Source organism: Ranitomeya variabilis, chromosome 5 (genome assembly GCF_051348905.1).
Source record: "Ranitomeya variabilis isolate aRanVar5 chromosome 5, aRanVar5.hap1, whole genome shotgun sequence".
Taxonomy (NCBI): domain Eukaryota; kingdom Metazoa; phylum Chordata; class Amphibia; order Anura; family Dendrobatidae; genus Ranitomeya; species Ranitomeya variabilis.
Window position 1 is genome coordinate 191,342,115 of NC_135236.1, and position 23,297 is coordinate 191,365,411.

The following is a 23,297-nucleotide window of genomic DNA, read 5'->3' on the forward strand; positions in this document are numbered from 1 at the left end:
CACTACAGTAATTCTGCTTATGGTTACTACACCTCAGTCATTAGGGAAATAAAAAAAAGCTTTCGCTTTCAGAAATCATCATGCTCCTGACTGATCCAACTGAGGTTAAAACGTGGTAGTAGAATAAGATCCTAATAGAAAGCCTGATCTGTTGAGTGGAATTATGATCCTTAGTTCCCAGGGTAACTTGACAAATAGACGAAATTGATGAATGAACTGAATAGAGCTGACAATGTGAAAATGGAAAGAACATTTCGGATCTGATAACGGAGACATTCAACAAATTACAACCTTGGCACTATCGCCATGAAAGATAATATGGTCAATTTAACGAGCCTAAATGCTTTTCAAGGACCATGTTTTTCTAGAAAGGAGAGATAATGCAGTTATGACAAGGCAATGGGCCTATAGCTATAAATATACAGCCAACTGCATGTAACCATTACATGATCTGATGTCATTGTGTAAAAGCTGCAGTAACCAGACACTTAATCCTAGTATCTCTGAGCCAGGGTTATGTAATGCGGACAGGCATGGAATGGAAGGCGCGAAATATAGGAATACAGACCATGGATCCTATGTAATGGACAGCTTCAGCTCCTCTGCTTCCTCCTCTCACACACCTCACTCGCAGCATGGTGCCTGGATTACCTATGGACAGGAATGTTCTCGCTGAATGGACAAAAAAGAGCTGGATGCCCTGTGTTATGTCTACCTAAGCCAAGTAGTATGGAGCCCTGCAGGGCTGTAAAAGCTCTTTATATGAACTCCACAGCCCTCTCCATTGGCTGCTGCTGTTAACAGGTGGTGATAGTGTCAGAGCTAAAGGTCACAAATTCCCAGATTAGAAAGTGTCTCTTGCAAGAAACGTAACACCTTTTTCCTTTTTTAGCTGGAACAAGACAGTGGGGACCCTAGACCCTAAGACCTAACATCTGCAGAGTCTGTCCAAACACTGAAGATATAGCAGCTGCTGAGGGAACATCTGGTGCCATGAAGCCTCACACCATGGCCATCAGATTCAGATGTGCTTGGTGCCTGCAGACGACAATACTGTACACATACAATAGATAGTTTTATTTCACATGCCGATCATGGGACTATATTGCCTTTATATAGGTTACAACAATGCTGCATGAATAAATATTACACCATGGAAACTGTGGCTCCATAACTGCTAATAATTAACGATACACTTCAGCCATGACTTGGCCCACTTAAACTCACCAACCGCAGCTGTTACAGGGGTGGTCGGAAATCCAAATTAATTTTTCATCTCTGTTGCCATAATCTAAACTATTTACTAATATACTCTAATATCCTTCCCTAACTACACTTCTCTTATTTTTCCCTACTTCCTTCTTGATGATGCTTCGTTTAAGAATCCCATTGCATGCTGGTATACTCAAACAAAGAGTCATCAGGGGGCAGAGGCTGTGGTCACTGCCGCAGCCTCTGCCCCTCTCTAAAATGAAGCCCCTGCGCGATGTGCACTCTGTGATGTGCACAGTGACAGCATGCTCTCTGTTGCCGGCTAAGGCTGGTTTCACATTTGCGGTTGTGTCCGCATCGTTTGTGCAGCATTTTTCCGCATGCGTCGTGTTTTCCTATCTTTAACATTAGGGACGCAGGTGCCTGCGATTCAATGCGTTTTGCCGCGTTTGACGACGCATGCGTTGTTTCGTTGTCTGCAGCTTGGCACGGTAAACGCTACATGTTGTAATTTCAGAGGCATGAATTTGCCACCTAGAAATGTATGCGGTTGTTAGGGGATGGAATGCGGCGAAAAAAACGCATTTAAGTCTATGAGAACGCATGCACATGCGTTTGTTGGCATTTGTGAATGCATGCGTTTTTCCACAGGGAAACCTGTCTAGACACTGATTAGCCACCTCCCACATACAAACTGATAAAAGGAGGGAGCGGGCATTTGCAGGTCACTACTCTGCAGACTGGGAACAAGAGAAAAAGCTCTGAAGCTGTGAGGAATCTACACTTTGAACAATGTGAGTAGCAAAGCCAATGTCTGTATTTTCTTTTTTCTCTCTATATATGTCCTAATCATTTCTGTCTCTTTTTTCTTGCTGCATGCATCAGAATGTCATCGTCTTCTTCTGAGGAGCAACTTGGGCCCGAACAAGGTGGAAATGACAGTGAAGTGAGTACTCACCTCTTCAGATTGGTAAGTATTCTCTGTCACATCTACACATGTGACAAATTTTTCTTTTTTTTCTTTTTCAGAACAGTTCTTCAACTGCGGCAGAGGCCGAGCAGGAGCATCATGGACACGTTCATGTGGCAAGGCGACGTGTAAGTATACCTGACTGATTGTACTCTGTTTATTGTATCCTGACTTTACTATTCTTGACTGTTCATTTCTTTACTTTGCTCTTTCTTTACCTTTTTTTTCCTTCTTGACTCCTTTTTTTTTTCTTGACTTTTTTTTTCTTGACTTTGAATATTCTTGCCTGTTTTCTGTCTCTGTTGTTTTCTTTCTTTTCCTTATGTTAATGTCTCCAACTTTAATGTATTTATTTATTTTCTAGGTTCCAGAACGGGATGAGGACCTCATTGACAATGACATCCTCATCTCCCTGGTCCATGAGCGAGTCCCGTTGTGGGACACCCGGGTTCCGCAGCACTCGGACAGCGTGACGATCCGGCAACTATGGAATGAGGTGGCCCAAGCGATGATGGATGGCTGGGACAATGCCTCGGCTTGGATCCGCAAGGCATTTCGTAAGTATTGCAATGCGGTGTGATGCAGCAGTGACCTTGGCCGGGATCACACAACTGTGTGTGATGAGAGAAACTCCTGCGAGTTTCTCTCATCACACTCAGTTGTGTGTCCCGGCCAAAAGTGCATTGTCTAACCATTTTTTTTTAAACAGTGCTCAAAGTCAGAACACATTGGCGTTTGATGAAGGATCGCTTCAAGAAGGACCTTCGTCAAGAGAGCCAGGTTCCCAGTGGTTTTGGAGCAAGGATCCGAAAATATAAGCATTACCGCATGCTGGCATTTTTGAGACTGGTCCTTGCCCAGAGAACATAAGTATTTTTGTGTTGCATTGGATTGTGTTGTATTGCCTAATCTGTATTTTGCGATTCCACAGGAGTTGGCGCTTTTACTATTATAAATGTTTTGTACTAATGTTTTTTTGGGTTTTTTTTGTTCACAGCACCTGGAGCAGCACTTTTGACCCTGGTTCTGGAGCAGTCCTTCATCAAACAGCCACGGACCCGTCCCAGCCATCCAGCAGTGAAGCAGCAAGTGGACCTGCAACACAGACTGGAGACCAGGAAGCTGGTTCATCAGGTGTTCCCCTGTCCCAGTCCTCTGCCTCTTTTTTGGGGGCTCTTCCCGGCAGCGGCAGAGGGCCTCGGGCAGGTTACTCATGCCCGAGTTTTCGCACTCGAGATCGATCTTTCATGATGCACTCAAGGCGATACACTTATCCAGGATGTCACTAGAAGCCTTGACCAAGTGAAAGCCGACCTCCAGAGGCCAGCACATCATTTTTTTAATCAAATAGAAAAGGGTATGTCGGAACACTTTACTCCTGATCTCTAGCTCAATGTCATGCAGGCCTGCAATGTTGCTTACATGCAGGCTATGCGGCAGACTCGGTATTTTCAGCAGCCAGTGGTTTTCACCTGTGCCAACACTGTCGCGCTTAACCTCAATGCCGAGCTCTGCTGCATACCACTGCATGGCCACCACCATTCCAAGCACTGCCGGACACCACTACAATGCCATCACCATGCCAAGTGCTGTTGGACAGCCCACCGCCACCACCATGTCAACTGCTGCTCCTGCTTGGACATCCTCCACTGCCACCAGCATGCAGCAGCACTACCTGGACCAGGAGAGGTTGTCAACCATCACTAGGTTCAAGCTGCAGCAGCAGCACCCGGACCCTGGCATGGCTTTCACCACCACCAGGATGTAGCAGCAGCACCCCCGGACCCTGGAATGTCCTTCACCACCATGCAGCAGCAGCAGCCGGACCCTGGCATGGCCTTCACCACCACCACCACCATGCAGCAGCAGCTGCACATGGACCATGACAGGTCGGCCACCATCACCGCAAGAAATGACCCCACCGAGGCTCCTCAGACTGCAGCTCTGATCCTAAAAAGGGAAAACCAAAAAACAGCGGACTATCGCTATCCCTCCACCCTCACCTCCCAATCTGTGATGTCAGGTTTGTCTCCCCTTCCAGTGTGTCTCTGCCGTCCCATGCCTCTAATACCATCCCTGAACTCCCTGCCCCCACTAGTTTCATTGCCCCTTCTCCTGCAACCCCTGCGTCGTCTTCAGCCAGCCAGGCCTCACAGCTACACACACCCCAGTTCCGTCACTCTACCTCAAGCCGGCGCAGTTAATTTTGTTTTTTTAAATAAATGTCAATGTTTTTTGCCCCGAATACTGTCTGGTTATTTGTGTATTTCGCCATCGGCCACACACACCGTGTGCCGAATTAACACACAGCGCCGTACACTTTGTGTTTTTGTCACCTCATAGCTCCAGGAGTTATTAAGTAGAACACTGCAGCTTTGTGTGTTTGGTATGGAGCTATGAGTTGTCAAAAACTATTATTACTTGTATTTTCTCCATAATCTCTTCAGGCTGCTTAATCTATGTGACGCAGACTGAAGAGACAATGACAGTAATACCAAGCAGATCTATACTCAACAGGTCATAAATAGTGAGTTCATGATGCACAAAACTCTGCGTCTTGAAATCATTGTTTATATGATCAAAGAAGAGAAAGAGCCAAAAAGAACGTGCACACCTACTACAAAATATATAGCAAAATATAGAATAAATTTTATTACAAGCAAAAACACCATACAAATATAAAATCAATTAAAAAACGTGTAACAAAGTACACAACACCCCAATATAACAGCCTATGCAGGAAATGCGAAATCTGCAAAAAACACGCTAAATACACTGTGCTGATAAACACCTAGTTCACAAGAGATACAATATGAGGTATGCCAACATAAATGTTTATAACAGAAATGCACGGACCAAGCCCTCTAAAAAGCACACACACATTATAGGCGTCCCTATATGTGTCCTAAATGAAAGCACATGTAAAGGGCATATAGCGTGTACACATATACAATATGCTAGTGGCCCTGAATGGCCACTAGCAATGGCCTTTCCCTGACAAAGCTGCTTTTCAGCAGCGATACGCGTGGGATCTTTCCACACCCCACATTTTGGCCCTGACATATCTGGGTGTTTTGTGGACTATTTTCCCTGCTGCCTTCACTTTTCAGCATTGCACAGCGTTTCCTGCTCTCTCTGTGGTCCACTTTTTTTTTTTTTTTTTTTCCAGATACATGACTGGGCTCCAGGTTGCATTTATTGCCTGTTTTACCTGAGCTTCTCTCCACTCTCTGTGGTTCCCAGGTTTTATTGCAGGCTGGTACTTTGCGAAATTTAACTCATTTGCAGCATTCCTTTCACCCATTCAGGGCCACTAGCATATTGTATATGTGTACACGCTATATGCCCTTTACATGTGCTTTCATTTAGGACACATATAGGGACGCCTATAATGTGTGTGTACTTTTTAGAGGGCTTGGTCCGTGCATTTCTGTTATAAACATTTATGTTGGCATACCTCATATTGTATCTCTTGTGAACTAGGTGTTTATCAGCACAGTGTATTTAGCGTGTTTTTTGCAGATTTCGCATTTCCTGCATAGGCTGTTATATTGGGGTGTTGTGTACTTTGTTACACGTTTTTTAATTGATTTTATATTTGTATGGTGTTTTTGCTTGTAATAAAATTTATTCTATATTTTGCTATATATTTTGTAGTAGGTGTGCACGTTCTTTTTGGCTCTTTCTCTTCTTTGATCATATTTGCTGTTTCCATGCCTAATGTAGCACCCTGTTACTTCATTATATACTTGCCTATATTCTAGTGGTGCACCCGCCATTATTCTTATTTTCAGTTGAAATCATTGTTTATGACACCTGACCTGGTGAGTAGAGAACTGCCTTGTATAACCTCCATTTTCTCTACAGTCTACGTAATCTATTTCACACAAACAAAGAGACAATGGAGGTCATACAAGGCATATCTATACTCACCTGGACAGGTGTCAGAAATAGTGAATTCATGAGGCTGAATTTTGTGCATCATGAAGTTATTATTTCTCACACATGAACTGGTGAGTATAGATCTGCTTTGTATTATACCTCCATCATCTCTTCAGTCTGCGTCCAATACATAGTAACATATTAACATAGTTATTAAAGTTGAAGGAAGACTTTAAGTCCATCTAGTTCAACCCATAGCCTAACCTAACATGCCCTAACATGTTGATCCAGAGGAAGGCAAAAAAAAAACCATGTGGCAAAGAGTAAGCTCCACATTGGGAAAAAAATTTCCTTCCCGACTCCACATATGGCAATCAGACTAGTTCCCTGGATCAACACCCTATCAAGGAATGTAGCATACTGTATATAACCTGTAACATTATACTTTTCAAGAAAGGCATCTAGTCCCCTCTTAAATTTAAGTAATGAATCACTTATTACAACATCATACGGCAGAGAGTTCCATAGTCTCACTGCTCTTACGGTAAAGAATCCGCGTCTGTTATTATGCTTAAACTTTCTTTCATCCAGACGTAGAGGATGCCCCCTTGTCCCTGTCTCAGGTCTATGATTAAAAAGATCATCAGAAAGGTCTTTGTACTGTCCCCTCATATATTTATACATTAAAATAAGATCACCCCTTAGCCTTCGTTTTTCCAACTAAATAGCCCCAAGTGTTATAATCTATCTTGGTATTGCAGACCCCCCAGTCCTCTAATATCCTTGGTCGCTCTTCTCTGCGCCCACTCTAGTTCAGCTATGTCTTTCTTATACACCAGAGACCAGAACTGTATACAGTATTCTAAGTGTGGTCCAACTAGTAACTTGTATAGAGGTAAAATTATGTTCTCCTCATGAGCATCTATGCCTCTTTTAATGCATCCCATTATTTTATTTGCCTTTGTAGCAGCTGCCTGACACTGGCCACTAAATGTGAGTTTGTCATCCACCCATACTCCCAGGTCTTTTTCATTGACGGTTTTGCCCAGAGTTTTAGAATTAAGCACATAGTTATACATCTTATTACTTCTACCCAAGTGTACAACCTTACATTTATCCCCATTAAAGCTCATTTGCCATTTATCAGCCCAAGCTTCTAGTTTACATAAATCATCCTGTAATATAAAATTGTCCTCCTCTGTATTGATTACCCTGCAGAGTTTAGTGTCATCTGCAAATATTGAAATTCTACTCTGTATGCCTCCTACAAGGTCATTAATAAATATGTTAAAAGAAGAGGGCCCAATACTGACCCCTGTGGTACCCCACTGCTAACCGCGACCCAGTCCGAGTGTGCTCCATTAATAACCACTCTTTGTTTCCTATCCCTAAGCCAGCTCTTAACCCACTTACACATATTTTCCCCTATTCCCATTATTCTCATTTTATGTATCAACCTTTTGTGTGGCACTGTATCAAAAGCTTTTGAAAAGTCCATATACACTTTGTCCACTGGGTTCCCTTGGTCCAGTCCGAAACTTACCTCCTCGTAGAAATTGATCAGATTAGTCTCACAGGAATGGTCCCTAGTAAACCCATGTTGATATTGGGTCATGAGGTTATTCCTCTTCAGATACTCCAGCATAGCAAGCATCCCTTAGAATGCCCTCCAGGATTTTACCCAAAGTAGAGGTTAAGCTTACTGGCCTATAATTTCCGGGTTCAGTTTTTGTCCCCTTTTTGAATATTGGCACCACATTTGCTATACGCCAGTCCTCTGATACAGACCCTGTTATTATGGAGTCTTTAAAGATTAAAAATAATGGTCTATCAATGACTGTACTTAATTCCTGCAGTACTCGGGGGTGTATCCCATTTGGGTCCGGAGAATTGTCAATTTTAGTGATTTTTAGACGCCGCCTTACTTCCTGCTGGGTTAAGCAGGTGACACTTAATGGGGAATTTTTGTTATCACTGATCATATTGTTCGCCATGGAATTTTCTTGTGTAAATACTGATGCAAAAAAGTCATTTAGCATATTGGCTTTTTCCTCATCCTCATCCTCCATTTCTCCCAGACTATTTTTAAGGGGGCCAACACTATCATTTTTTAGTTTCTTACTAGTTACTGCAGAAGAGATTCAGGATGTAATGACGTCAACTACCTTACCACTAACAACATAAGTGGTTTTTAGAGGAAAGACATAGGAGACTCGGTACAGGTATCAAAACACGTTTTTTTATTAACAAATATTAGTAACATTTAAAACATAACTGGTACAGACCCAAACCCAACAGTACATTTTACACAATATTATCTTCCCATGCCACACGTCCAATGTAAGAAAAAAAATAGTCAGCAAATTGGTCCGCATGAGGGCAACTTCAACAGTTGACCTCAGAGGGTGATGCTGGTAATCTGGCAATGGGTTTGCAACTGGTTCATCCAGTTCAATGTTGGGTCGCTCCTTAGCCATTATGTAATTGTGGAGAACCACACAGGCTTTGACAACCTCATCGACTGTCTCTATTTTTAGATTAATGGCTATCCCAAGAATGTGCCATTTTGAGACAAGAATCTCAAAGGTACACTCAACTGTTCTTTGGGCCCTGGTCAGTCTGTAGTTACAAATCCTTTTAGTGTGGTTCAAGTCACGTCTGGAACTTGGCTTCAGGAGGTTTTCACACATCTGAAAGGCCTCGTCCTCAACCATAACAAATGGCATCTGTGGGCCTTGAGTGTTGGGGAGAGGTTGTGGCAGGGGAAAATTTAATTTTTTTCCATACAAACGTTGGCTCATATCCAAGTTTTTGAAAGTCTGGGAGTCACTGCCACGGCAAAAAGCTCCAATGTCCACGGCGATAAAGCGACAGTCCGCATCTGCTATTGCCATGAGCACTACAGAAAAATAATTCTTGTAGTTAAAGTACTCCGATCCAGATCTGGCGGGTTTGATAAGCCGTATGTGCTTTCCTCCACTGCTCCCAAACAGTTGGGGAAATTACACACTCTCCAGAATTTGTCAGCAATTTCCATACACATGTCCGCGGTGGGTAGGGGGTTAAATTCATCCCGGAGAACGCCCGGTAGGTGTCCGCAACTATTCCAGACAAGGTGGAAATTCCAAGCTGGTACTGAAAGTGGAGCGATGATAAGCTCTCTCTGGTAGCAAGGAATCTGGAAAAAAAAAAAAAATTACGAACACATAAAGGAAAATACATATAATACATGGCAGAACAATAATAATTATGACAGGCATTTGTTTAGAATTATTACGTACTTTAGTGTGACCAGGAGATGCTCCTCTGCAGGAATCGCTCTACAGAGCTGGGTGTCCTGTCTCCAGATAGCTCCTTGGACACGACCAAGTAAATCCTGAAAAGTCTCTTGAGACATGCTGGTATATTCCGGGAATTTGAATGACAGAAAAACGACTGGCACATCCAAACTAGTATGAATAGGTGCATACCAGGAGCAGCTACCTCCATATATAATATACAAAAAAAGGTTGCACTCTATCGTGCCAAAACACGTCAAATATGAAATACATGAAAAATGAATGGCAAAATGGCTTTTTGAACATTAGGAAAAAAAAATTTGAGATACTTAGCACAGAATTTGGCCAAATAGTGTGAGCCCATCAACCATCGTCAAGGTGGCCTCATTAAACTGATGGGTACCTGACCTCCCTGTCCAAATGTGAACACTTACCGAAGGCTAATGTCTGTATGCTTGGGTGAATATGGACACCTCTCTCAGCAAAGCCTACATGTGGGTTGGCCGGAACCAAGTGTGATTAGATGTAATTAAAAACCAGATGGTGAAGAGAGGAGTGCTCAGTCAGTAAGCTAACATAGAAATGACAGAAAACGACTGGCACTTCCAAACTAGTGTGAATAGGTGCATACCAGGAGCAGCTACCTCCATATATAATATACAAAAAAGGTTGCACTCTATCGTGCCAAAACACGTCAAATATGAAATACATGAAATATTTGGAGGTAGCTGCTCCTGGTATGCACCTATTCACACTAGTTTGGATGTGCCAGTTGTTTTTCTGTCATTTCTATGTTAGCTTACTGACTGAGCACTCCTCTCTTCACCATCTGGTTTTTAATTACATCTAATCACACTTGGTTCCGGCCAACCCACATGTAGGCTTTGCTGAGAGAGGTGTCCATATTCACCCAAGCATACAGACATTAGCCTTCGGTAAGTGTTCACATTTGGACAGGGAGGTCAGGTACCCATCAGTTTAATGAGACCACCTTGACGATGGTTGATGGGCTCACACTATTTGGCCAAATTCTGTGCTGTGTCTCAAAAATTTTTTTACTAATGTTCAAAAAGCCATTTTGCTATTCATATTTCATGTATTTCATATTTGACGTGTTTTGGCACGATAGAGTGCAACCTTTTTTTGTATATTCTGGGAATTTGTCCGGGTTGGCATTAAGCTCTCCATGTAGCGTGTGATAGGCTCCATGGCTCTCCCGGAGTTCAATAATGGGGTGTCTCCAAAAACGCTGACTCTGTGTCCTTCTCTGTCTTTCTCGATTTTTATGTTGCTCCCAAGCAAGCTTTATAATTAAATTCAAGTTGAAATTAAAGCTCTCCATGCGAAGATCCATCATGACACAGGATACAGTAGCAAAATCTGAAGATTTCAGCAGTCCAAGGGTCTATATAAAGATATCCCATAATACACGCCCACTGTTGTCCCATTGGCAGTGTCTGTTTATCGAGATTTTTCTCCTGTTAAATTTTCCACCATGCGCACAGAAAATGCAAATGCATGCAAAACGCATGTAAACGTTGCGTTTTTTTTTACCGCATGCGTTACCATATGCTTCTAAAAAATGCTGCTTTTGCATGCGGTTTATCGTGCGTTTAAGGTTGCAGCATAAACGCTGCGGATTCTACCGCAAATGTGAAACTAGCCTAAGATTAGCAGTAATGAGTCGGCAATAGAGTGTGCTGTCATTATATCTGGCGTGCAGAGACCAGCATCGCCTCCAAAAGTGAGTGACATTATTGGTCTCTGCACACCAGGTAATCTAACATCATTCTATTGCCAGCTCATTGGAAAATGCTACACTGATGAGCAAAGGGGTAACAATATTCGAACTTATGTATTGTTACTGTTTTGCTCCTAAAAATCTTAATTTTAATTTTTATTATTTTGTTAGTATTTTGTAAATCCACCCTTGGCTTTCAACACTGCTTGAATCCTTCTGGACATGCTCTCGATCACCTTCAGGCATGTCTCGACTGAAATCTGATCCAAGGTCTCTTCTACAAGTTCACAAAATTGGTGCATACTGGTCAACTCATTGGGGTATGTATACAGCCTTTTCTTTAACTCTAGCCACAAGTGTTTAATTGGGTTGAGGTCTGGAGACTGTGGGGGCCAATCCAACACCTCTATTTCATTGTCATTGTGGAGCGCCCGCTAGGGCCATGGGGTACTCGGGCCGGGTGTTACAGTTCTTTAGGGGGTTGTCATGGCAACAGCGACCCGGTCTGTGGCCCTGAGTGTCCAATTAAAAAAGATGAGGGAAGGTTTGTAGGGGATTTAACGTGACGCCACCGGTGGTATTCAGCAATGGATGGCCGTCACTGCTTAAGGGGACTGCTGGGGCCAATGGTGACACAGCTGGAATGGTTCTGCTCCCCACAGCTGGAGTGGGGCCCCAGGGTTACCGGTGCAGTTTGTAGGGGATTGTGCCTATTCCAGGTGTTGCTCCTTAGTGGCAGCTCCGGGCTCTGATATGCTGCTGTTTTGCTGGGTATTGATGTGCCAGGAGACCCGCAGTCCCCTGCTCTCAGGATTTAGCTGCTGGGACTTCTGTACCTGAGCAACCACGGACTCTGGTGTCTGGTTTCTGGGCGCTCGGCTCTGGGGTGAGCTTGGCCACAGCTCCACTCCACAGGCTCTCCTAGACTTCACTCCTCTCCTTTCCTCTCTTAGACTTTAACTAAAACTGACTAACTCCGCCTCCAGGCCAGAACTTATAGGGAAGCTTCCCTGAAACCAGGTGTTAGTGCTCCCCCTTCTGGTCTGGAGTAAGGAAAGTGTTGGATGCTGGTATCACCTGGTAAGGGGACACCCCTCCTTGCTTCCAGGCATGACATCATCCCCTGCAATGCCACTGTGGCAACCAGACTCCTGGGGTGCCACAATTGTTCTTCACCAACCTCTTTTGGCTTCTGAATGGATGGACGGACTTCATTTTGGATTCTTTCAAATGTCATGGCACTAACATGATGCAGTTGGCAATTTTCTTGCCCGACAGACCACTATTGATGAGCTGGATGATGCTGTTCTTCTTTTCTTGGGAAATCGTCTTAATGGCTGCTCCTCGAACCAGTGACCTTTCACTTGGCAATCAACCTAATAACTCACAGACCTATTACGGAATGTGAGAACAGGTTGTATTTTGTAGTATACAGGAAGAAAAAGATTTTTACACCACCAGAAGCAAAACAGTAACGATGCAGTGACATGACAAGACATGCTAAATAGTTGCAAGTCAAATTTATGTATGAACTAGCCAATGTGATTGTCTATGAAATGATGGCCATCTCAAGTTCGGAGCAGTAGTGGATGGTGAGAAATAGAGCCTGAAATTCAAAAGTTCAAAACATTGTTACCCTTTGATCATCAGGTTAATCTGCAGGTAAATATCATTAAAATTCTGCCCAACCGCTTTACTGAAAGTGTGGCTACCAGGAGAAAATGAACTTATTTACTTCCCGGAGCCGTTAGCTCAGTCATAGATGCATGCTTAAAGCGACAACAGTCACTGCTCACAGCGTTGTTCACTATAGGGTGAGTGGCGGCTGCAGGCACGCCCTGGCACTTTGATAGACAGTCTTCTCTGCAGCACATCTGTGGACTTATAGTAAGGTGGACTGGCAGCATTATGATGCTATTTACATGCAGGTTAACTCGATATTTGCAGGCAAATATTTTCCAAGGTGACAAGTTCCCTTTCAGACAAGGTTTCGGACTAGATGTTGGTTACACAAGCTCTTTACAAGTTGCATACGTTTATCTGTATGTATGTATCATCTACTATATGAACATGCATCCGTTTCTGAGAATTGAACCAAGGGAATTAATTATGGTATATTCAGAAGCTAAAAAAAAATGGTTGCGAACAGAGAAGCCAGATATCTCCCTTACCAATGTGAAAAGGATAAGGAGCTCCAACTTATTTTGCAGCTCCTTGCAATTCAGAGATCAGACATTACATAGTGATGACAAAAAAGTAACAATTCCTTTCAAAGAGGAGGGAGGGCTCTGTTTTTTAGAGTCTTCAATCTATAAGGCCATAGTACTGACATAAAGGTGGAGTTTTTTTCTACAATATCTAGCCATCTTTTATTAAAAAAACAAAAACAAAAAACAATAAATAGGATATCACACATACATTAAAACTTCACAAGCTAGTCACTAGCTAGTATCTATAAATGTTAAACCACTGCCAATAGGCTACATGTAAGCTGATCGTCAGACGTTTAATAGTCTCAGGTGGAGCACACTTCCCATGTGCACAGAATGATCGTATTCGTTAATACTATTGTTCTGGACACAGACTGTCATTGTTCTCGACATGGTGTCCTACTTACACAGGACAATGTGCTGGCAAGAACGAGACAATGTATGGCATCTATCTTTCAGAGGAACAATTGCTAGGAAGATAATCATCCTGTGTCAAAGGTCCTTAAAGGAAAGCTCTAATATTAACATGACCCCAAGGCAGTGGGCGTGTTAGCTAGGATTTATGGCAGTACCATACCCTGAAGTGAATGGTGCAAAGGCTGTTTTATCTTACACAGCCACTGAAAAAGTAGAGAGCTAGCAAGTACAAACCAAGCAATGAAGAGACTACGACTATGAGTCAGCAGCCTCTTCAACCAGCTGATCGGAAGGGGTGCCAATCGTCAAGAGTTTTACCATCTAATATTGATGGCTTGTCTTAATGTCCCCATACACATTAGATGTCTGTTGATTTAACGATAGTTTGGCAGATTGTTTGACTGACAGCAACCTTGGCTGCCTGTCCCATACAAAGGAGCACTTGATTCGCCGAAGACTCCTTTTTTTTCTACGAGAGAGCCACTGCTAGGCATGTTGACTTATCTCCGGGAGAACAGAGTGATCGGCATGTCCGAAACTGGACACGCCGGATTTTTAACTCTCCTAACAATCAATTGTCGATGACTCCCATACACATTAGATTATCGGCCAAACTCAATATTAGCAGGTTCAGCAAACATTAGTCTTATGCCTATGAAGAGGCTTTAGGAAAAGCAATTTTAAAAGGCTGGATAACATCTTCAAAAGTAGTAGAGGGTAAAATGCACTGACTGCATTAAGCAAATGACTGGGTCAACTGAAGGTCACAAAAGAAACTGTAACATGTTGGAATCAATTTACAGGTAAAAACAAAATGGTTATATGAACATGTGTAATGATTGATATTATAAACTCAGTCTTAAAAAGGTGTCTGGCTATTATGCATTCAATGTAAAGTGCTTAGTGGAGCGCCCGCTAGGACCGTGGGATACTCGGTACCGGGCCAATTCTGTTGTTAAAGGGGTGGTCACTGTGGCAGGGACCAGGTCCGTAGCCCTGGGCGTCCAATAAAAGGGGATTAATAGAAATTGGAATAAAGTCTAATGTAGTAGTGCTCATGACGCCACCTATGGTACTCGGCCAGGGGTGGTCGTCGCTGCTTAAAGGGGTCCTCTGGGGATGATGGTACTGCAGCAGAGATGGTCTAGTTCCACACCTCTGCGTTCTTGGGGCTGAGTCTAGAGACCTCACTTGCTCCAAATCTGCTGTGCCCTGTGACAGATAACAGGGAACCGCATCCTTTTACATTGTTGTTGCGGCTTTGTGGTGTAGCAGAGTTCGCCACTGTACACACCGGGTGACATTTAACCCGCCATTTTGTTCCACCATTGCTTAGCAGCAGGTTCCATCACTGCACGGAGGACCCCGGGTTGTGAACGCACCTTACTATTATATTTTATTTTGCGCGTTCCGCCAACCCTAACAGCGGCTGATGGTTGTTGAGATTAAAAGTCTTTGTATAGGCCGTGACGTTGTTGGTTCACTAGTGCTTTCACAAACATTACCATCTACCCCACATCCATCCTTGAACACCAAACCTGATCCCCTTCCACCACGACCTCGCTATTTCCCAGTCATGTTGCTCAGATAGTGTGGTAGGAGCACAGTATTAGCAACCAAAAATTAGATTTTTTATTCTGCACCAGTAAACAGTGAAATTACATGAAAAACACTGGAACATTTGGGAGAGAACAGAACATTCATGTTTATGGGGGAGTTGGAAGATGCGGTTGTGAGCCAAAGAGCTATTGGTCCCCAGACTAACTAAATTATATGGATGACTTTGTTTACCAGGCTTACCGTATTATTAAAATTGTGTATCAAAGATAATTGTTCGTATTTAAATGTGAGCAATGTTGTTTATTGAAATATTTCTTTTTACTACATTGTATAAATTGTGCAATTAAAAATCTTAATAAGTGAAAAATATTGACAAAAAATTATAAACTACTAAAAATTTGTGGAGTTGGTTATCACAAATGTAAAAATGGAGAAAAAAGAGAGATGCAACCTGTAAATGTATCTTTTGTGCAGTAAAGGATATAATTTACAAGGAATGTGAATTCACTAAACAGAGATACTTAGCATTTTTGTCATGTCATGTTTCTGGCAGATTTGCATGGTATGTCACACTTATTACCCCTCATTATTCTGTGTAGGCAAACTCTCAAAAAAGAAACTGCTAAATTCAGGGGAGAGGGGGTTGAACTGAATTCAAGAAAACAATAGCAGTGTGAGTAAATAGGCAAAACAAATAGATAAGAAATGATTGAGTAAAAGTACAAAAAAATGTTAATGCTCCATCCCCCAGGCAAAAGTGAATATCTAAGGCTTAAGTGAAAAATTCCTTTCTGCAGCATGGTGGCTCCAGCCTTGCAGCGCTGGGGTCCTGGGTTCAAATCCCACCAAGGACAACATCTGCAAGGAGTTTGTATGTTCTCCCGTGTTTGTGTGGGCTTTCTCCAGTTTCCTCCCACATTCCAAATACTTACTGATAGGGAATTTAGATTGGGAGCCCCAATGGTCACAGTGATGATAATATCTGTAAAATGCTATGGAATTAATGGTGCTATATTAGCGAGCAAAATAAATACATATTAAAAGTTTCATATTAATAGTCTCTCAATGTCAATTCTATTCTTTACATAGAGAACACTTGGCAGTTAGGTAATATGGTGTTTATACAGGTTAACCGCTTCTAATGTGCACAGAACAACTGCTAATAGATTGTTTTGTGCACATCATCTCGGCGGCATTTGACTTAAGATGTGCTGCTGAGAAAGATTATTATTTAGGCAAACAAGAACCTCTGCCGCTAGCTCCGGCTACTTCTGCATGCGGCCTGTGTACCCATCTTTAACATTAGGTACGCAGGTCGTGCCGCTGTATGCGGATGCTTCCGCATGCGTCGTTTTGACGATGCGGAGAAAAAAAATTTGCAACAAGCTGTGTTCTCTGCCGGTCGCCACATCGTCAAAACGACGCATGTGGAAGCATCCGCATACAACGGCACGACCTGCGTACCTAATGTTAAAGATAGGTACGCAGGCCACATGCACGCCACATGCAGAAGTAGGCGGAGCTAGCGGCGGAGGTGTGGCCAAGGGTGGGGCTTCACGGAGGAAGTCCGCAGCCCTCCGCAGCTCCTCAAAACGCTAGTGTGAAACTAGCCTTATTTCACCTGACGAACAATAGCTTTGGTCAGTACACTGTATCATTATAGAGAAATCAGCATTCCTAAGAACGTTCCTGATAATCGTGCAGTGTAAAGGCATATTAAAGGGGTTTCGAATGAAGAAAGTACATTTTAATTAATAGATCTTGGAATAATAACAAATTCCACAATTGGATGTGTTAAAAAAAATGTTCCTGTGCTGAGATAATCTTATAAATGTTCCCCTGCTGTGTACTGTGTAATGGCTGTGTCTGACCGTACAAGGACATGTTCTGATCGTACCACAGTTCCTGGGCAGGGGAGGAAGCAAAAGAGTAATACAGACAGGACAACATGGGATCACAGCTGATTCTTTTCATGAGGCAAACTATTTCACTGCCTGTTTTTAAGTATTGTTAACCCTCAAAGAAAGAATCACCTGCAGTCCTGTCTGTATACTCTCTTCTTCACTCCCCTGCCCTTAACTGCTGTATGTTCAGACCATGTTCCTACACATTTTTTAAACACATCCAGTTGTGGAAATTATTATTATGTATTATCTTATTATCTAAGATCTATTAATTAAAATGTTGATTAAAATTAACTTTGTTCATGGGAAAACCTCTCTATGTCTATAAGGTGACTTTCCTATCTGTAGCACTCAGAATTTGCTGTAAGTATATGTTCTACCTCTCTCCATTCTCCTGCACTATTGCAACAGTGAAAAAGTACTGGGATGACTAAAGCATCTGACTACTGTGTCGCCATTCTTGTTTGGTGTTAAATATTGAAATTACTTGGAAATTAAACTGTGAAGTATAATATAGCTTTGCTTTTTTATATGCACAATTTGTAGAGTGCTGAGCTCTTACCAATGGCACAGTGGTGCTTGAAAGTTTGGAAATTTTCCAGAATTTTCCCTTTGCCAACCTACATTTGTTCTAGAAATACGTTACATTTTAAACACGAGTCCTGAAAACAGACAACGAGAACTGAAAACAGACAACGAGAACCCAATAAAAGAAATGAATTATAAATGTTACACTTAGTAATTTTTCAAATGAGAAAAATATTCCAATATCACATGTTTGTGAATGGCAAAAATATATGAACATTTAGGATTAACATAAAATGTAAAGGTTAATTTGTTGTCTGGTGTTTGGAATCAATTGGAAGATAATCGAGTGTGAGTGAACAACCTTTTTTATTTAAAGAGCAGGGATCTATCAATTTCTGATCTAAACAATGCATGTTTATGGAAGTGTCTCATGGCAGGAACAAAGGAGATTCCTGAGAGCCTCAGAAAAAGCGTTGTTTATGCTCATTAGACTGCAAAAGGTTACAAAACCATAAGGGTTTGTATTTCACCAATCCATAGTCACACAGATTGTGTATAAAAGATAGACATTCAAGATAATAATAGTAATAATAATCTTTATTTATATAGTGCCAACATATTCCGCAGCGCTTTACAATTTAAGATCATTATTTCTCCCTCCCGGAGTAGCTGACCAACAAAGATCTCTCTGCCATGTACTGCGTGTACGCCGACATCAGCTGCTGCCCTTTCATTGACTAGCAGCGTGTATTGGATGTATTGCAGTGCACAGACCTAGGAAGGTCCGTGCGCTGCAATACACTTGAGCTGGATGTGTGTCGGAGGACGCAGATCCAGCTGAAGTAAGTGCTGGCGTTGTGAGGCTACTCTCCCGCTGGCCCTGGTCCACTGATGCAGAACGGCGATGGCGTGCATGCGCACAGGGAGGGGTCTGTGTGCCCCCTCTGGCATGGGTGTCATAGGTTCGCCACCGCTGCTATAGGGGGTACACACCCTAAGTAATCTGTAAAGAGGATTCCATTTTTTTCCACCTTTTGTTCTGCTAGTGAACTGATATCGAACATCTTGACTAGACACTGGACTCTATTAAATAGAGGTTTACCCTCATCTGCCAGAATCAAATCTCGGCTTCTCCTTTCCTATAGGTAAGGCAGAAATTTGAAGGATAAATTCATTAAATCGGACTTTGACCTTATTAAAATGTCGATGCAAACCACACTGAGCACCCCCAAGTTTGGAAATTTGCCATGCTTGGGCTGTGCCTGCTGTAGCAACATGGTTAAAGGAGACTCTTTAGCCATCCCTTGATGGGCCAGAGATATTTTATCAGAGAAAGGTATACACGTTCATCTAGTTTTGTGGTTTTTGTAGTCTATTGCCTTTGTGGCATGTGGGGGAGACCACTATGGAGATATGAGCTTTAATCTACAAACACAAAAGCACTATCAGGACAAGCCTCACTAAATTGCCTGTTCCAGAGCATTTTGTGGAGAGCAGGCATTCACTGAACCAATAAGGGCTTGTTCACACTTTGCAGATTTTGCGGCGGATTTTTCCACAGCGGATTTGGAAAAACCGCAGTGCAAAAACCGCTGCGGTTTTCATCTGCGGATTCCTCTGCGGGTTTTCAACAGCACTTTCCTATTGGTGCATGTTGAAAACCGCTGCGGAATCCACAGAAAGAAGTGACATGCTCCTTCTTTTTTTCCCCAGCAATTCCGCGCGGTTTTTAAAGGGATTTTCCGCAATGTGGGCACAGCGGTTTTTGTTTTACATAGGGTAACTGTTATGGACCTGGTGGTTAGGAGCACCCGAAATGACCTGATGGTAAAATGAAAAAACCTGGGACAAGCTCTGAGGAAGTGGTAACTCTACTGACCGCAATCCCTAATCCTATCATACACACTAGAAATAGCCGTGGAGCGTACCTAACTCTCCCTAGACGCCTCTTCACAGCCTAAGAGCTAACTACCCCTAAAGATAGAAATAGCAGCCTAACTTGCCTCAGAGAAATTCCCCAAAGTAAAGGTAGTCCCCCACAAATATTGACTGTGAGTTAAGAGGAAGTAACAAACACAGAAATGAAACAGATTTTAGCAAAGGAGGCCGAATCTTCTCTAGACAGACAGAGGATAGGAAAGGGAACTATGCGGTCAGTATTAAAAACTACAAAAACCACGCAGAGTGTGCAAAAAGACCTCCACATCGACTCATGGTGTGGAGGTGCAGCTCTGCACCCCCATAGCTTCCAGCTAGCAAGGAAATATCATAATAGCAGGCTGGACTGAAACATAGCATGTACTAAGAAATATATTCAAAAACCAATGAACAGCAAATGAACTAGCGAGGACTTAGCTTCTGCTGGAGTAGACAGGTCATCTGAGAAATCCAAGAGAGATCTGAACCAGTACTGAGACATTGACAGCTGGCATGAACTAACGACCTGGGCAGAATTAAATAGGGAAGCCAGAAGCAGCAATAAACGAGGGCAGCTGAGAAAGCCAACCTCAAAGATCAGCAGTTCCACTTAAAGCCATCAGAGGGTGTCCAAGGACAGAACTCACCAAAGTACCATTCACGACCACAGGAGGGAGCCCGAGAACGGAATTCACAACAGGTAACATTGTACTGTACCCTGCATGGAAAACTGCTGCGGATCCGCAGCGGCAAATCCGCTGCGGATCCGCAGCAAAAACCGCAAAGTGTGAACATAGCCTAAAGTTTCAGAGTCATTGATAACTAGTGTCCCCATTCTAAGGGGAGGGGGTGACGGGACTAATCTTTGAAAAGAAAGGAATTGAAGTGAATTTTGAAGGAGTTTACAGCCTAGAGGACTGAATATTTAATTTAATTCACAAAGTTGGCTGTCGTGAACCCCTTCTTGATATCCTCATCAGTATTTGTTTTAATTTTTTTGTTTTCATTCTTTATTATAGGTGATTGTTTCTTATTTGGGTAGGTGGCGTGGATAAAGGTGTGAGAAGATAGACTGACATCATCTTCTTTTACATAGTCCCTAAAAGATAAAATTACTAATAAGATGTTGCTTATTGATTTGGTCTTCTTCCTCCACCTTATTTCCCCTTTACTCCCCCCTTATTTGTACCTCCCCTGGATTGTTCTTCTTTTTTTCTTATTGTAATGTACAGTTGTGCTCAAAAGTTTACATACATTGGCAACATTTTTGCTTTCTTGGCCTTTTTTCAGGGAATATGAATGATAACACAAAAACTTTCTCTCCACTCATGGTTAGTGGTTGGGTGAAGCCATTTATTGTCAAACTACTGTGTGAATAGTACGCCCCAAGATCAGAACCCCCGCTTTGATGTGGGTTCTGGCCGTGAGCCCGAATCAAAGCCGTGACATGTCAGCTGTTTTGAACAGCTGACATGTGCCTGCTATAGGTGCGGGCAGAATCACGATCCGTGCGTGCCTATTAACTAGTTAAATGCCACTGTCAAACTCTGACAGCAGCATTTAACAAGCACTTCTGGCTATCCGACCAGAAATGCGCGCATCGGTGACCCCCGTCACGTGATCGGATGTCACCGGCGCATCAGCATGACAACCAGAGGTCTCCTTGAAACCTCTATGGTTGTTGATGCCGGATTGCTGTGAGCGCCACCCTGTGGTCGGCGCTCATAGCAAGCCTGTAGTTCAGCTACATAGGAGCAATCTATGCATCGCTTCTATGTAGCAGAGCCGATCGAGTTGTGCCAGCTTCTAGCCTCCCATGGATGCTATTGAAGCATGGCAAAAATAAAACAAAAGTTTTTAAAAATATGAAAAAAAGAAAAAACATATAAAAGTTCAAATCACCCCCCTTTCGCCCCATTCAAAATAAAACAATAAAAAATGAAACCTACACATATTTGGGATCGCCGCATTCAGAATTGCCCAATCTATCAATAAAAAAAGGATTAACCTGACCACTAAACGACGTAGCGATAAAAAAATTCAAAACACCACAATTACTTTTTTGGGTCGCTGAAACATTGCATTAAAATGCAATAACGGGCGATCAAAAGATCATATTTGCACCAAAATGTTATCATTAAAAACATCAACTTGGCATGCAAAAAATAAGCCCTCACCCGACCCCAGATCACGAAAAATGGAGACGCTACAGGTATCGGAAAATTGTGCTTTGTTTTTTTTTTAGCAAAGTTTGGAATTCTTTTTCACCACTTAGATAATAAAGAACCTAGATATATTTAGTGTCTATGAACTCGTAATGACCTGGAGAATCATAAACGCAGGTCAGTTTTAGCAATTAGTGAACCTAGCAAAAAAGCCAAACAAAAAACAATTGTGCGATTGCACTTTTTTGCAATTTCACCGCACTTGGAATTTTTTCCATTTTCTAGTACACGACATGGTAAAACCAATGGTGTCATTCAAAAGTACAACTCGTCCCGCAAAAAATAAGCCCTCACTTGGCCATATTGACGAAATATAAAAAAGTTATGGCTTTGGGAAGGAGGGGAGCGAAAAACAAAAATGCAAAACCGAAAAAAGCTCTGGGGGTTAAGGGGTTAAATCATAATGACAATCCAAATGAGCCTGATGATAAGTTTACAAACCCCATTTCTTAATACAGTGTATTGCCACCCTAACATCAATGACAACTTGGAGTCTTTTATGGTAGTTGTGGATGTGTTTCTTTATTTTCTCAGATGGTAAAGCTGCCCACTCTTCTAGGCAAAAAGCCTCCAGTTCTTGTAAATTCCTGGGCTGTCTAGCATGAACTGTGCTCTTGTGATCTCCCCAGATTGGCTCAATGATATTGAGGTCAGGAAACTGAGATGGACACTCCAGGACCTTCATTTTGTTCTTTGTTCTGCTGTAGCCAATGACAGGTCGACTTGGCCTTGTGTTTTGGATCGTTGTCATGTTGGAACATCCAAATACGTCCCATGTGCAGCTTTCGGGCTGATGAGTGCAAATTTGCCTCCAGTATTTGCTGATAACGTGCTGCATTCATCTTTCCTTTAACTTTGACCAAGTTTGATGTGCCTTTGTAGCTCACACATCCCCAAAACATCAGCGATCCACCTCCATGCTTTATAGTAGGGATGGTGTTAATTTCATCATAGATCTTGCTGACCTCTCTGCAAATGTAACATTTATGGTTGTGGCCAAAAAGTTCCATTTTGATCTCATCACTCCAAATTACATTGTTCCAGAAGTTTTGAGGCTTGTCTCTGCTGTTTTTCATATTGTAGGAGAGATACTTTGTGGCATTTGCGCAGCAATGGCTTTCTTCTGGTGACTCGACCATGCAGCCCATATTGTGCATCTTCAAACAGCTACATCGCTAGTTTTCAGAGAGTCATGTATTTCAGCTGATGTTATTTGTGGGTTTTTCTTTGGATCCCGAACAATTTTCCCGAACAATGTAAAACCTGTCCATTTATAATGACCACGGACAAGATAAAGATCCCCAATTCACATCAGGACTACAAGATACCAGGTACATTCAGCTGCATCACTTCTAATGTGGTGTACTTAATTATTTGTACTAAATGTCCAACTGGGGGTCTGTATGTAGGGGAGACAGGGCAGAAACTGAGAACAAGAATTAATTCTCACCGC

At 42.4% G+C, this 23,297-nt stretch overlaps 2 protein-coding genes across 2 annotated transcripts in view; one reads left to right on the forward strand and one right to left on the reverse strand.

Annotated features, from left to right (window-relative positions):
- Positions 1–729, reverse strand: part of GATM (glycine amidinotransferase) — a 35,723-nt gene extending 34,994 nt beyond the window's left edge. The window contains exon 1 of the mRNA XM_077263654.1: positions 569–729. Coding sequence (XP_077119769.1) covers positions 569–637 — 69 coding nt within the window. The 5' untranslated portion in view covers positions 638–729. The remainder of the gene's footprint in view (positions 1–568) is intronic.
- A 1,007-nt stretch (positions 730–1,736) lies between these two features.
- Positions 1,737–5,499, forward strand: LOC143773410 (uncharacterized). The gene is made up of 5 exons (XM_077260871.1): positions 1,737–2,006; positions 2,098–2,158; positions 2,242–2,310; positions 2,547–2,739; positions 5,426–5,499. The coding sequence occupies exons 2-5, from the start codon at positions 2,099–2,101 to the stop codon at positions 5,497–5,499; spliced, it is 396 nt and encodes a 131-aa protein (XP_077116986.1). The 5' UTR covers positions 1,737–2,006; position 2,098.
- The last annotated feature ends 17,798 nt before the right edge of the window (positions 5,500–23,297 follow it).